This window comes from Erythrolamprus reginae, chromosome 3 (assembly GCF_031021105.1).
Source record: "Erythrolamprus reginae isolate rEryReg1 chromosome 3, rEryReg1.hap1, whole genome shotgun sequence".
Taxonomy (NCBI): Eukaryota; Metazoa; Chordata; class Lepidosauria; order Squamata; family Dipsadidae; genus Erythrolamprus; species Erythrolamprus reginae.
Window position 1 is genome coordinate 138,395,699 of NC_091952.1, and position 16,208 is coordinate 138,411,906.

General features: G+C 41.8%; 1 protein-coding gene across 3 annotated transcripts in view; it reads right to left on the minus strand.

Annotated features, from left to right (window-relative positions):
- Window positions 1-16,208, minus strand: part of LOC139164547 (flavin-containing monooxygenase 5-like) — a 76,417-nt gene that overhangs the window by 52,194 nt on the left and 8,015 nt on the right. For 2 of the 3 annotated variants that reach the window (XM_070746826.1, XM_070746825.1), the window contains 2 exons: window positions 1,581-1,718; window positions 935-1,123 (listed from right to left, as the gene is read on the minus strand). In XM_070746826.1, the coding sequence (XP_070602927.1) occupies window positions 935-1,123; window positions 1,581-1,715 (324 nt within the window). In that variant the 5' untranslated portion in view covers window positions 1,716-1,718. Of the gene's footprint in view, window positions 1-934; window positions 1,124-1,580; window positions 1,719-3,356; window positions 3,421-16,208 lie in introns of those variants that run through there. The other variant, XM_070746827.1, reaches the window with a different exon arrangement.

Below are 16,208 nucleotides of genomic sequence, written 5' to 3' on the forward strand. Positions count from 1 at the left end.
AGGAAATCCCCAAGGAAGAAGAGGTTATAGCCAAGATATTAGATTGCGCTGAAATGGATATGATGACAAGAAGATTAAACGATCAAGAGGATACTAAATTTTATGAAACATGGAACAATGTTTACAAATGGATAGATAAGAAAAAATAAGATATATCTCTAGTGGTTGTTTTTTTTTTAATCTTTTTTTGTATTAGTTTTTACCTAGGTGATAATAATATTAATATTAGTTTAAAAGGACTTTTTGATGATTATGATATAGTAATGTATGTATAAGTATAAGCAAAATACTAAGATTTTCGAAGTATAATAGTTGAATTTAGTTTTACTGTTTGGATTGAAGGTTTGATACTACTTTACTATAGTAATTAGGATTATATTAAAGGTATTTTTTCCTTGGTAATTATGTTATACTAACCCTACCTAACACCCATATTAAGATTTGTAAACTTTAACTCAAATTTATTAATTTTTTTTTCTATATAATAGTTAACATATATTTAATTATGTATTCTTTTTCTATATTTGAATGTATACTTTCATAAGAAGCGGGGGAAACACACCCCCACTTTATGTTCATTGTTTGTATGTATTTGTTTGTTTTTTTATGAAAAATAATAAAAAAAATTGAAAAAAAAAAAAGATAACTCAAGGTTTTGCACACTCCTTAACAAGGACACAATGCTTTGTTTTAATACATTTGTAGTTTATCACTATCAGAAAAGTAGTTACAGTTTGGCATGATTTACTTTCCTGCACAACAATGCATTTTTTAAAAACAATGCTCATAAATAATATCTTCCAGAGTTTTGGCCAGTGTCAATACCAAGCTGACTAGTACTCACTTAGATCTTGGGTTTCCCCTCATTTTGAAGTTGAAAGAAAACATGTGCCTTTCCGATACTCCAGGAAAAAAAGGCTCATATTCGTCTTACCTTGAAATGAATATATTTCAGAAGGTCAAAGTGGTTGGCATACATCCGAAAATATTCCATTATCTTTGAGTTGTGCATATAGTTGGGAAAATCATCTGGGATGGGGAAGTCACTGAAGCACATCATCTCTTTGGAGGTGTTGATGATCACAGATTTGTAAATACTAGCCCGGTCTTCCTCAGGATTCTCCTGAGGAAATAAAAATTTAGGTTTCATTGCATACTGTTTTATTATATATATATTATTTGAAATACATTCCTGTTTCTCCAGTCTCTGGAAATTAAATTCAAACTTTATTGCTCATTTCCTGTGTCTGAGATAAGGGTTTAAGATCCACAAATAAAAGTACTAAGTTTCAATATAAATATATGAGCAGAGAAAGAGATACATATGCAGCTCTACACTCAATTCACAATGCCCTATGTATCCATCCCTTTTATGCTCAGAAATATTTTCTTTCTCTTCATTCTGACCTATACATATTTCTATGATTTTCAGGATGCTTTTTGAGGTGAAAATATATTTTCTATTTCTAGCTATGATAAATGTAAACCAAGTGGCTATATGAAATAGTGCTGAAGGTTAAAAGAACTGACAACAATCCCTTGGAAGTAATGTTTCAAGGTTATGGAGCATTTGCACTTACCTTGAACCTCCAGAGTCCCCCAATATCATCACTACTTTCAAAGCACACAGGCTCCAGACCTTCTTCCAAGCAGCATTTGATGTTACAGAGTCCACTGGAACCAGCTCCAATAATTGCCACTCTTTTCTTTTCCATGTTCTGTTTTCCAAAAGCAGATGTATTAGGACCGGTTTATTCCTTTCTATGCATTTTATAATAGTAATACTTAGAAAAATAAATAATCCAATATATTTGGAAATAAGAGGGAAAGGATAATTATTCCAATCAATATTTGCCATTTCCTTTCACTTCTTTTAGATGGCTGCCAACCTGTTTAATCTGCGTACCTCCCAGCCCTTGTCCTTCAAAGACTCCCAATTCCTCCAATGGTTTCAGGATGATTAGCACTTCCTTAAAATAAATTAAATCATGCTCAGGCCTTCTACAAGTACCTTGACACTCTCCATTGTGATTGAAGATCAAGAATGGCTTTCCATCAAGCTGTCCCCTCCACCTGACCTAATAAGAGCCTTGGTGGTACAGTGGTTACAGTACTGCAAGCTACTTCTGCTGATCACTGGCTGCCAGCAGTTTGGCAAATCGAATCTCAGTAGGCTCAAGGTTGACTCAGCCTTTCATCCTTCCAAGGTTGGTAAAATGGGGACCCAGATTGTTGAGGGCAATATGCTTACTCTCTGTAAACTACTTAGAGAGGGCTGTAAAGCACTGTGAAGCGGTATCCAAGTCTAAGCTAATGGTATTGCTATTGGATCTAAAAGGTTGGTTGCAGAGTTTATTGAACTATTCCCTGTAATAGTACATATCAATGTGTGGCTTTTCAGTTGAAATTTTAATTAATTTAATATATATTGTTTAATTTTATTTTTTCGTTAAATTTTGGCTACCCATTTCACTACAGGGCAACTCTGGGTGGCTTACAACATCAAAATAATATAAGTATATCTATCAATGTATAATATCACAATGAAATCACAAAATACAGATTATAACTAAAAGTAAAAGATGGCAAGAAAAAGAGGAAAAATGAAGTGGAGGAAGTGGCAGCTGTGGTTAGTTGATAAATCATGTCCAGTGTGGTACTTCCCCATTATGGCCCCAAGCCAACTGGTGGAGTCAGATCCTCAAGGCAAGACCATGGCAAAGAAAGCTTTTCTCTTGGATCCTGCCAGCTGGTATTCCTTCACTGATGAGATCTGTAGCAAGCCCTCACAAAGTGAGGTGGGCTGTCCCATAGGGTTGACGGAAAGTAGATCTTACCGGCAGAGGGCTCAGCCTGTTAAAACTGAAGTAAGGCTTTCCGGAGGTCGATGGAGATTAAAGCACAAGCATTCATTATAAAAATGAATTAAACTTTTTATTGTAAAAGTAGAAAAAAATAAGTTTAGCCGGAGAGGCTTAAACACACATCTTACATCTTTGTTATAAGAGAGGCAAGATGTCTGCTAAGAGCTTCTCTTCCTGCGTGAGGGAGGAAGTGAGCAAAGCAGTGTTACATCATAGAGAGGGAGGAGCTACATTAACAAACAGAGTTAACCATTTAACTACAGGATGTTTCTTAATGTCTTTGGAGGCTGTCAATCCACAGCGTGACAAGGGTTCCTCAAGTAACCTGGACCCTTAGCATAGGAAGGATAAACTGAAACTTTTGATTCACTGGAAGAGCTATTTTGACTTGGAAGTTGGGAGTTGCCATGCACCCACCACTTCATCAGTTCTATCTACAGACCTCTCATATAATCAAGTCTTCAGATTGGTTGCACAAAAAAGTCTCCACACCTGCCTGAGATTCTGAGGGAAGCATCATGGAGCTTTGAAGGCTGCAAGGATGAATATGGAGCAGCTCACAAACAAGCTGTAAACAAGAAGACATATACATAGGCAATGGAAGCAGGAGCCAATAACAATAACAACTAGTAGCTGCAGCCTACAGGATGGTGCCAAAAAGGCCAAATTCAGAATGAGATCAGATTGGTGTGGAATGCAAAGTATAACAAGAAGATTTTACCACCCAAATATGCCCATAACAAAAGAAGAATAAAGAAAATATTGATCTGTTGCATCGGGAGCAGGAAGGAGCCCTTCAATAACATGACTGAGGAAAAGGATGGGGAGATACAGCTTAGGATTTGTAAAAGTATAACAGGAACCCACCTTGTAAACTGATATTAATTCAAGACTGCAGAGTCAGACTAATTAATTCCCTAAGTATCAAAAGAGTGGTATAAGTAATCTCAGAACTACTGAGTGTAAGGCTTAAAAATGGGTAAGGTTCTAATGAGGAAGGGCAACTTAATTCAAAAAGGAAACAGAGAGGACATGGAAAACTAGTGTGTCATGTGCATTGTAAGAAAGCAAGAACACCTGAGCCAAATAGTCAAACAGATATTTTATTAAGAAGATGTGAAAGCATTCCATTCAAAGCAACATCTGAATACCCTTAGGCCAGGGGTAGGCAAAGTTGGCTCTTCTGTGACATGTGGACTTCAACTCCCAGAATTTCTGAGCTAACATGATTGGCTCAGGAATTCTGGGAGTTGAAGTCCACAAGTCATAGAAGAGCCAATTTTGCCTACACTGCCTTAGGCAAAACAGGTAGCATTAAAACGTTAGAACCCCTCCCCATTAGCCAGAATGCAGAACTTAGCCCACACAAGTGTGAAAAGTGGGCCCCTGCTGCCCTGACAGCAACCTCGCGACCGCCATGCTCACCTTGTGCTGCGGGGGGGGGGAACACTTGCAAACCCCTCACCACCACTGCCTCCTCTCCCACCGCCCTTCTCCCTGAGCCCATGTAGAAGGTTGCTTTTGCAAAAGGTAGGCTTTTGTAAAAGGTAGGCCAAAAAAAGAGGGGGGGAGGAAGGAAGAGGGAGAAAGAAAGAAGGGGGCGAGAAAGAGAGGGAGAAAGAAATGGAGGGCGGGGAGGGAAGGCAGGATGGGCGAGAAAGAAAGATAAAAGAGAGATAGAGAAAGGAAAAGAAAGAGAAAGAAAGAAAGAAAGAGGAAGGAAGAGAGAGAGAGAGGGAGAAAAATAAAATAAAAATCTAATTTGAAACTAGATGCCACTATTTAAGTGGCATTTTGATATTGATAGAGTTGCTCCATTCTGAGGTCACTGTTATAGACACACAGTATTTTATTTTGAAATTCTCTGAGGCAAAAAATGGTGAGCTTTTTAAAAACCAAAATTTCTTTACTGCAGATTAAGATCAGCAAAACAATATCAATCATCCAATTTCTTAATATACCGTATTTTCCGGCGTATAAGACGACTTTTTAACCCCTGAAAATCTTTTCCAAAGTGGGGGGTCGTCTTATAGGCCGGATACTGCGCCCATTCCACAGCCGCGGGCGGGAGGAGGCCGGGAGCGGGATTGAGGGGGGGGGGGAGCGGACCCGCGCTCACTTTCGGCTCCGGGGAAAGGAAAAAGCGCTGCTGTTGCTGCTGTCGCTGCCGCCTGAGGCGGCGGCACTCGAATCTGGCGTGGTGGAAAATCTGGAGGCAGGCAAACATTTTCCACCACGCCAGATTCGAGTGCCGCCGCCTCAGGCGGCAGCGACAGCAGCAACAGCAGCGCGTTGATGAAGCCGGCGAGGGAGCTCCGGAATCGGTTGGCACTCGCCCGACGCCTTGTTTTTTTATTTCCCCCTTTGGTTTCTCTTCACAGGCGGGAGTTCGGGAGGCAAGGGAGCGCTCGAGGAGACAGCGTCTTGCGGCATCGCTCAGCAACTTCTTTTTCCTTTCGGCGCCATAGCCATCCGCAGTCCCCGGAGCCGAAAGTGAGCGCGGGTCCGCTCCGCCCGCCCGGTTTGCAAGCGGCGGAGATCCCAGGCTGCTTGGCCGAGCGGGGCTTCCATTCAGGACGGGGGCAGGAGGGAGGGAGGGAAGGGAAACGCAGCCCTTTGCCTCAACCCGCGGGCTCCGGGGACTGCGGGTGGCTATGGCGCCGAAAGGAAAAAGAAGTTGCTGAGCGTCCCTTCGTCATAAACCCAACGGGAGGCGATGCCGCAAGACGCTGTCTCCTCGAGCGCTCCCTTGCCTCCCGAACTCCCGCCTCTGAAGAGAAACCAAAGGGGGAAATAAAAAAACAAGGCGTCGGGCGAGCGCCAACCGATTCCGGAGCTCCCTCGCCGGCTTCATCAATGCGCTGCTATTGCTGGACGACGCCACTCCCGCCGCCGGCTTTGCTGGGGTGGAGCGCCACTCCCGGCGGCAGGAACTGCGGGGGGTAGCCGGCGTAACGAGCCCTTGCCACAGCTATCCGCCGCTTCTTTGTTCTCCGCCTTGCCTCCGCTACTCCCGCCGCCGCCTTTGCCTCTTGCCCGGCGGGGAGAGCAAAGGCGGCGGCGGGAATAGCGGAGGCGAGGCGGAGAAGAAAGAAGCAGCGGATAGCTGCAGCAAGAGCTTGTTAGCCGGAGCGTACGCCGGCTACCCCCCGCAGTTCCTGCCGCCGGGAAGCAGCCCCTTTACATTAGCGGTGGCTGCAACGGCACTGGCGATGCGGCCGCTAGCCGCTCCGAGCGGTGTGGGAACGCCCACCCCTCTCACAGTCCGGTCCCGGGCTGACAGTAAAGGGGCTGCTTCCCATCCTCCTGCCAGCTTGCTCAGAAGGAAACCTTCTGAGAAGGAGGATGGGAAGCAGCCCCTTTACTGTCATCCCGGGACCGGACTGTGAGAGGGGTGGGCGTTCCCACAGCGCTCGGAGCGGCTAGCGGCCGGATCACCAGCGCCGCTGTAGCCACCGTTGTGGGAGGAGCCTCAGAAAGAAAATAAGAGAGAACAAGAGAGAGAGAGAACAAGAGAGAGGGAGAGAGGTGATTCTTGAAGCATATGGTAAAAAGCACCCAAATAATAAGAAACACCCCCCCCCAGCCCACACCTGTGTTTGAAAAGAATAAAAGAGAAAAAAAAACCCAGCCCTCAACTGGTTTTGGAAATGGTTCGAGTGTGTATACACACACACACACACACACACACACACACACACACGTAAGGGGGGGAGAGAGACAGGGATGGAAAAAGAGGAGAAGTGAGAGGGAGAAGGAATGAGGGAAAAAGGGAGGAAGAGAGAGAAATGAGAAACATGAGAGAGAAAAGGGGGAAAGACAGGAGAATAACCCAGAAATGAGACAGTGGTATAAATTTGAGGAGGGATGATTGATGATTGACTGTATTTATAAGGGGATGTTACATGGGATTGTATATATGAGGGGGTTATTTATGTGTGTGTGTGTGTGTGTGTGTGTGTGTGTATGTATTTATTTATTTATTAGATTTGTGTAATTTTGGTTGGTGGTGTGCCCCAGGATTTTGTAAATGTAAAAAATGTGCCGCGGCTCAAAAAAGGTTGAAAATCACTGCTCTAGCAGGTGGTAAATCAGCACTCCTTTTAACTGACAAGGGAGCCATTTCCCAGACTTTGATCATTTCCCCAGGTATTTTTGTACCTACTTGACCAACATTATTAGTGGTTGCAAAATTGAATGTTAAACTGGATGCATTTATTTCTGCCTGTTTGTATTTGTTCTTATGTTTAACCATTGAAAATGTACTTTTCCTCCAAAAAGAATCATCTTTCCATATTTCTTAGGCAACATTTTAAAATAACTTTAAAAGCTGAGGTCATATTATTCACCCTGCTCTGTATCATAGCACACTGCACAGTACTGAAAATTGGCAGGGTCACTAATTAAACCCGACAAGTTAAAATCTGTTTAAGTGACATTGCAAGAGGATAAAGACAGAAAGTGCGGAAAGAGGAAAAAATGGATGGGCTGTTTGGATTGCCATATCATGATATCACATACAGATTCTCATTCCATAATAGATTCTCACATAGGTGTCAGCATGCTGCATGTTAGACTGAAAGATACCTGCAGAATAGATGGTAGGAGAAAGAAAAATAGCCAGGTTCACCTTTTTGTGTTGACAAATTATGATGAGTTATAATAATAAACTTAATTGTGGTGAGGAGAAATATGAGAGGCAGACAAGACAGATAGACAGAGACATATGGAGAGATAGACAGAAGAGTGCTCCCACTTGGCTCTCTCTCTCTAAATAATTCATTCATAATTTTAACAATAAGATCTTCATCATTAGTAATTAAAATATTGTGTTATCATGTTCAGAAATGATTTTTTTCTCAATGCAAGTACATCATAGACCTAGACTCAGTCAGGTCTATGATGTACAGAAGAGGGGTAGTCTTATACGGCGAGTATATCTCAAATTCTATATTTTAACTGGAAAAGTTAGGGGGTCGTCTTATACGCCCAGTCGTCTTATACGCCGGAAAATACGGTACTTTAATTTTCATGTCTCTCAGCTGTGTAAAAACCTTTGATAGCTTATAATTAAAAAGAAAAATAACAAATATAAAAAAAATGCAGGCTACTGAAAAACATGATTTCTTCCCTTTGGCAAGAGTGATAGAAATTTGAGGAGGGGTGAATGATTATAAATATGGATTGACTATGCAATGATAGTAAAAGATATATTTAGATGTTGTTTAATATTAGGATGCAATAATTTGTAAAATGGAATTAGAATTTTAGAACTATATAGAATTACATAGTTAAAATTAATGGAAGATACATAGGATAAATAAGGGGTTTATGATATGCACTGTATGATTTTATGACTCTGCATTATGAATTTAAAATATACTTGGAAATGAAGAAGATTGATGAAAGTTAATAATAGCAAATGCTAAGTGCCTGAAAATTAATTGAGCTTGGAAATATTGAATGAAATTATAGAAAAGTAAATATGGAAATATATTAATTGATGCATTGGTGTTCAGATAGATTTTCATAGTATTATTAGATTACTATAATACTATGATAAATATTTAAGAAATGAAGATTTTAAAGCATGGATTTATTAATACAGTGATCCCTCGATTTTCGCGATCTCGATCTTCGCGAAACGCTATATCGCGATTTTTCCCACCCGATGACATCACTCTCTTCCTTTCTCATCTTTCTTTCTCTCTCTCTTTCTCTATCTTGCTTCTTCCTCTCTCACACTCTCTTCCTCCCTCTCTCATCTCTTTCTTTCCTTCTCTCTCTTTCTCTATCTCTCCCCCTCTTGCTCTCGAGCGGCGGGCGGGCGGGCGGGCGAGCGGCGGGCGGGCAGCAGCGAGGAGCCGAAGATCGGGGTTTCCCCTTTGCGTGGGCGGCGGGGAAGACCCAGGGAAGGTTTCTTCGGCCGCCCAGCAGCTGATCTGCTTGGCAGCGCCGCAGCAGCGAGGAGCCGAAGATCGGGGTTTCCCCTTTGCGTGGGCGGCGGGGAAACCCCGATCTTTGGCTCCTCGCTGCTGCGGCGCTGCCAAGCAGATCAGCTGCTGGGCGGCCGAAGAAACCTTCCCTGGGTCTTCCCCGCCGCCCACGCAAAGGGGAAACCCCGATCTTCGGCTCCTCGCTGCTGCGGCGCTGCCGAGCAGATCAGCTGCTGGGCGGCCGAAGAAACCTTCCCTGGGTCTTCCCCGCCGCCCACGCAAACTCCACCATCTGCGCATGCGCGGCCATGGAAAAATGGGTGCGCATGCGCAGATGGTGTTTTTACTTCCGCACCACTATATCGCGAAAAATCGAGTATCGCGAGGGGTCTTGGAACGTAACCCTCGCGATACTTGAGGGATCACTGTAGTTGTGTTTTTGGTTTTGCTGGTTGTTTTAGTTTTAATAGTAATAGATTTTGGTTTTGTTTCTTTTAATAAAAAAGAGGGGAATTTTTTTTTCTAATTAGGAAAAATTTGTATAAGGGTTTTTTGTTTCTTTTAAGAAGAATGTATAAGAAGGAGGAGTAAGCATGATGGCCTGTCTGGATTTATAAGAGAATAATGATATTAACTGAAATACAAAATAACAGACAACATAGTGGGAAGGGACCTTATTCTGCCCCAGCACCGAGCCCCAAATAATTACACAATAAGTTGTCTTGGGTGACATCTGTGAAAAAAATCAGGCGCTCAGGCATGAAAATTTATTTATTTATTCATTCATTCATTCATTCATTCATTCATTCATTCATTCATTCATTCATTCATACTTCTATGCCGCCCAGTCCCAAAGGGACTGCCGCTCAGACACTATACTTTTCCATCCACAACGGAAAAAAATTAGACGGAACATTGGTAGCACAGTAAGTGTTTGCCTCATTCCTCCTTGCTGCCTTTCTTCAATCCATTTGCCTTCATCTGGACCTTAATTTGGGGTGACATAGTAAGCTTTTGGAGGAGTGATTTTGGGAGTGATTTGGGGCGGTACAAGAAGCATCTGGAGGGGTGATTTTGGGAGCGATTTGGGGTGGCACAGGAAGCGTTTGGAGGTAATTTTGGGGGTGATATGGGATGGCATAGGAAGTGTCTGGAGGGGTGATTTTGGCAGCAAGATGGGGTGAAGGAAGCGGTAAGCTAGGGGTGATTTTGGCAGTGTGATGGGGCGGCTGCGGGGAGCGGAGGAAGCGGAGAGCTAGAGGGGAAAATGGCAGGGATATGGGGCGGCTGCGGAGAGCTCCTCCAACACGCGCACACTATTTTGGCCGCTGCTTGCAGCAGCGGCCGAGAAAGAAGCAAGGTTCGTAAGTAGAAAATGGTTTGTGAGTAGAGGCAAAGAAATCTTGAACACATGGTTCGTATCTCGAAAAGTTCGTAGGTAGAGGCGTTCGTAAGTAGAGGTACCACTGTACTTGTAGGATTATTCTCTATACTATTCATTTTGTCTTGTATTTTCTGTTATGGATTGCACCAGTAGTGGCTAAACCAATTTTGTTTTATACATGATGTACAATGATAATAAAAGCTATTATTATTATTATTATTATTATTATTATTATTATTATTATTATTATTACATACAAAGACTGCTCATAAAAGGTTTTCCATAATCCATGCGAATCCTTCCATTTGTGGCCTAGACCGACAGTATCTTTGTAAATAGCCTAAAGACTAGAATGGAAAGAATGCAGGTAACAACAATCTAAGGAATGGGTTAATATCTTTCAACAAAATAATTGCAATTCAAAAGGACCTCCATAAGCTTTAACATTGGACTTTCGATATTGAATATTGAAAAAGATATGTGAGATGTATTTCACAGACAAAAGCCTGGAAAAGTACCAGGCCAAGACAGTGTTTGAAACCTTTTGTTTGAAACACTATGCTGATCAACTGAATCATAGATTTGGAAGGGACCTCCAGTGTCATCGGATCCAAACCCCTGCTCAATGCAGGATTAATTAAACCATCCCAGAAAGATGTCTGTCCCATCTCTGTTTGAAGACCTCCAATGGTGAGCCCACCACCTCCTGTGGTAAACTGTTCCACTGATTTACTTACTTACTGTTAGAAAGTTTTTCTGATATCTAATCTAAATCTACTCCCTTGCAGTTTCATTCCATTGTTTCTAGTCCTTCCATGTGCTAATGAGAACAATGCTGATCCCTCTGCTCTGTGACAGCCCTTCAGATATTTGTAAATAGTTATCAAGTCTCCTCTCAGTCTTCTCCTTTGCAGACTAAACATCCTTAGATCCTTTAACCGTTCATCATAGGACATGGTTTCCAGACCACTCACCATCCTTGTAACACTCCTCTGAACTTGCTCTAGTTTATCTATGTCCTTTTAAAATTGCCCCCCTCCCCAGAACTGAACACAATATTCCAAGTGGGTTCGTACCAAAGTACTGTAGAGAGGAATAATTACTTCATATGAGCGAGATTCTATGCTCCTCCTGATGCATCCCAGGATTGTGTTTGCCTTTTTTGCAGCTGCTTCATACTGTTAACTTATGTTTAATCTGTGATCTACCAATATACTCAGGTCCTTGGATTGTCATATGCTGTTTACTACTGTTGTTAGCCGCCCCGAGTCTACGGAGAGGGACAGCATACAAATCCAATCCAATCAAATCAAATCCTTCTCACCTGTGCTGCTGCTCAGACATATTCATCCCATTCTATATGTGATGTTTTCTTATTTTTGCCCAGATGTAGGATCTTGCATTTCTCTCTGTTAAATACAATTCTGTTAGTTTCAGTCCCTTGTTCCAGCCTGTCTAGATCCCTCTGAATCCTATCTCTATCTTGTTTAGCAGCACTGTCTAGCTTTGTGTCATCAGCAAATTTGATATGTTTTCCTTCAATTCCTTCATCTATATTATTTATAAATATGTTAAATAGCACTGGGCCTAGGACAGACCCTTGTGGTACTCCACTTGAAACATTCTTCCAATTGGACGTGCAAACATTTATTACCACTCTTTGAGTATAATCACTAAGCCAGTTTTGAAGCCATCTAACTGTTCTTTTGTCAATCCCATGCTTGACCATTTTTTCAATAAGTATGGAATGAAATACTTTGTCAAATGCTTTACTGAAGTCAAGATATACCACATCTACTGCATTTCCCTGATCAACCCATTTGGTAATTCTATCATAGAAGGAAATTAGATTAGTCTGGCATGACTTGTTTGTTACAAATCCATGTTGGCTCTGGTTAATTACTGCATTCCTATCCTAGTGCTGGCATACTTGCTGCTTTATAACTTGTTCAAGGAGTTTCCTGGTATTGAAGTCAGACGCACAGGTCTGTAGTTTCTTGGTTCCACCTTTTTACCCTTTTTGAAGATAGGGACAACATTTGCCCTTCTCCATTCTACAGGGACTTCTCCTGTTGTCCATGAATTTTCAAAGATCACTGCAAGTGATTCCGCTATTACTTCTGCTAGTTCTTTCAGTACCCTGGGATGTAGTTAATCTGGACCTGAATTCATTTAAATTAGCTAAGAGTTCTCTCACCTTTTCTCTGTCTATTAAATGTTTTGGTTCTTTTGTTCCTTCAATAGCAAAATGAAGGCCAGCTGTTGTTGTATGTCCTTTTTCAGAAAAAAAACAGATGCAAAATAAGTGTTCAGAAGTTCAGCTTTCTCAGAATTGTTTTTGATCAATTCACCATTTTCCCTCTATAGAACTCCTACAGCATCTTTAGCTTTTCTTTTGATGTACCTCCAAAACCTTTTATTATTGCTTTTTACGTTCCTTGGGAGACATATTTAGCTTTAGCTTTTCTGACACTTGCCCTACAGTTGCTGCAGACTGCCTTATGTTCTTCCTTAGAAATGTCTCCCTTCTTCCATTTCATAAATAGTGGTTTCTTTCCTTTTTAGTAAGTTATTAAGATTTGGGTTCAACCACAGTGGCCTCCTTAGATGCTGTCTGTGTTTTCTTTTTTGAGGAATTGTTGAAGATTGTGCTTCTAGAATCTCATTTCACAAGATTTCCCATCCTTCTTGGACATTTACTTCCAACCATTGGATTCTTCCTACCCTCCTTCTGAGTTCATCAAAATCTGCTCTTCTGAAATCCAATCTTGAAGTCTGAGTCCTCTCAGGTCTTCCTCCCTTTGTTATGTAGAATTCAATGATTGCATGGTCACTGCAGCCTAAGGTCCCAGCCATCCTTACTTCCTCGACCATTTCTTCTTTGTTGGTAAGAATTAGTTCCAGGATAGCAGATCCTCTTGTTTTTTCTTCCACTTTTTGGCCGATATAATTATCAGCTGGAGAAGATAAAAATTTAGTAGACCCATACGTTTTGCCTGAGAGAGATTCCCAACAAATGTCTGGATAGTTAAAATCTCCCATAATCACTGTATTGTGTTTATTTGAGACCATAGTCATCTGTTGTAGGAAGAGTTCAACCATATCTTCTGTTTGTCCAGGAGGCCTATAAGAAACTCCCATGATGGTGTCCTTTCTGTTTTTCTCACCTTGTATTCTTACCCAGACGGTTTCTACAGAGCTTCCATTTTCTGAAACTTGAATCTCTGAGTAGGTATATGTTTCCCTAACATACAATGCGACACTACCTCCCCTTTTGTTAGGTCTGTTTCTTATAAATAAGTGTTACCTCTAAGCTCTGTATTCCAATCATGTGTCTCATCCCACCAAGTTTCAGTGATACCTATGACATCATATTTATTTTCTTGTGTTAGGATCTCCAATTCTTTTTTTTTGTTTCCCATGCTATGTGGATTAGTGTAGAAGCATTTTAGTTTGTGATTTAGCTTGCCTTTTCTGGGTCTCTCCCAAACGTTATACCTATGTTCTCTTTTTATTTGGCCAGTATGAATGTCCTCTGCATTCATTGGCTGTGCATGTTTATCTGTCCTTTTACTTCCTTTTCCCTTCTGCTTTAGTTTAAAGCTCTCCTGATGAGTGATGCAAGATGCCTTCCAAAAATATCCTTTCCCATTCTTGTAAGGTGCAACCCATTCCTTGCCAAGAGTTCATCATATTAGTAGCTCAGTTCGTGGTCTAGAAATCCAAATCCCTGTTGGTAGCACCACCGACGTAGCCAGTTGTTTACCTTCAAAATCTTGTTCCTTCTTCTTCTTCCATGACCATCCACTGGGAGGATAGATGAGAAGACTACATGTGCTCCCAGTTCCTTCACTTTCCTGCCTAGGTCCTTGAAATCTCTACAGATAGTTTCAAAATCCTGTGTTGCAGTGTCGTTTGTCCCTATATGTATCAATAGAAATGGGTAGTCATCTGTAGGATGAAAAAGTCTGGCCCCATCTTCACTCGCATCTTTCATAAATCACTAGAGATGTGATATGGTCTTTTTGCTTCAAATGCTGTACTATCATCCCAGTGCCCAAGAAACCATCCAACAAGGAGCTGAATGACTACAGACAAGTTGCTTTAATATCCATACTTTATGGCAAACTTTGAAAGGTAAGTCCTGGCCCACCTGAAAGCCGAAAGGGATCTGCTGCTAGATCACTTGCTGTTTGCCTACTATGCAAATAGATTGGCAAATGATACTGCATTATATCTTATAATATCCTGAATCACCAATAACTATAGACTTCAGCTCAGCATTCAGCACCATCATTCCAGACATCCTTCTCTCTAAACCAGGGGTGTCAAACTCAAGGCCCATGGGCCAGATCTGGTCCATGGGGTGCTTAGATCTGGCCCGTGGGACAGGCCTGGAAATATCAAAAGACCAGCCACTGTGCCTCTGCCAGCCAAATGGGGCATGTGGGGGCAATGTGCCCCCCAGGGGCCACTTTTTGGCCTGTATGGCCTCCTACTGCATTCTGCATGCCAAAATGGGGTGTGAGGGCCCTCAAAGAAACCCTCTGCAGCCAGTTTTCGGCCAGCAGAGTGCTGCAAGAGGCTACGGAGGCCAAAAACTAGCCTTGGAGGGGCATGAGAGCACCCTTGCACCTCATTTTGTTGTCAGGGTGCTGCAGGATGCATCCATCTTGTCCCATCCGTGTCTGGCCCACAGAGAATTAGAATTAAAACCCTACTCTAAACTACTCAGATATCTTTCTAATGAATAGGGTGCAGCAAGTGGAGCTAGGAAAAATCACACTGTGATTTTAAAAAATTAAATCAAGATTACCATATGATAAGAGGAACTATGGAATACAAAGACAAGACTCAGCTCTGGATAAAATTCTAGTAGGACAAGAAAAGAAATCAATTACAAAATATACATTTTTTTTATTAAAACACAAAATGAAAGAAGAAATTGTTAAAGAAAACATGATTAGCTGGGCCAAAAACTTCGGTCATAATATAAATTTAGACCAATGGGAAAAAAATATGGCAAAAACCCTACAAATTGACAAGTTGGAAATGTCCTCAAATTTTAAAAAAATCTGCAGAAGCAAAAAAAAAACAAACAGTGAAAATAGCCGAAATCTCGCTCTTGCAGGCATCTTCACATGAGATTTGGCTTGCTGCACATGCAGAGAAGCCAAATCTCACATGGTGGTGTGTCGGTGCGATTTTCCTACTGGAGTTGCGCACCTGGAAGCACCAACTGTTGCCCACTGCTGGACGCACTATAGTTTTTGGGGAAGAAAATAAGAGGCTTTTTCCCCCTGAAGCTCAATTTCAGAGGTTTTTTCCAGCCTCTGAAACCTCTGCTTGAGAGGCTAATTTTATGAAGCTCTGTTTCAGAGGCTTTTTTCAGCCTCTTTTCCCCTCTTGTTTTGCTCTTGGTTTACTTATTTTCCCCTTCCCCTTAAAAGTTTCCAGAAACATCTCCAAAACAAGGCAACAGAGTGAGTTTCAACTCTTCACTTTTTTGCTTTCCTCTCACGCTGGGCTCTTGGTTTTCTCCTCTGCTCCTTTCTAATGATCTCCACCTGCTCTAGCAACTCCTTCAACTGCTCCTCCCTTTGCCTTTCCTCCTCATCTGGCGTACCATGACCGTTGGAATAATCGTCTCCTCCTTCTGCACCTTGTGGCTCTCCATCTGTTCCACTTTCTCCAAACTCAATACCCAGTTGGTTCAATAGTACCTTCCCCTCCTCCAATGATTGTGCTTTGAACATCTTATTTTCCTGGAACACCAAAATAGCAGTGGGGAATGTCCAGGTAAACTTTACTCCACTTTGATATAAATGACTTGAGATTGGGTGTAAAGCAGATCTCACTTTCAAAGTTTCCCAGGAAAGATCTCTGAGGACTCTTATCTCGTTTCTATTTTGATTAAGGCCATCACAACTTTTCAAATATTTGTAAATCATTTCAGCTTTTTTCTCACTGGCCAAGGCCATAACAATGTCTCTTTGCCTCTCCAGGTTTCTACATGGAACGCCC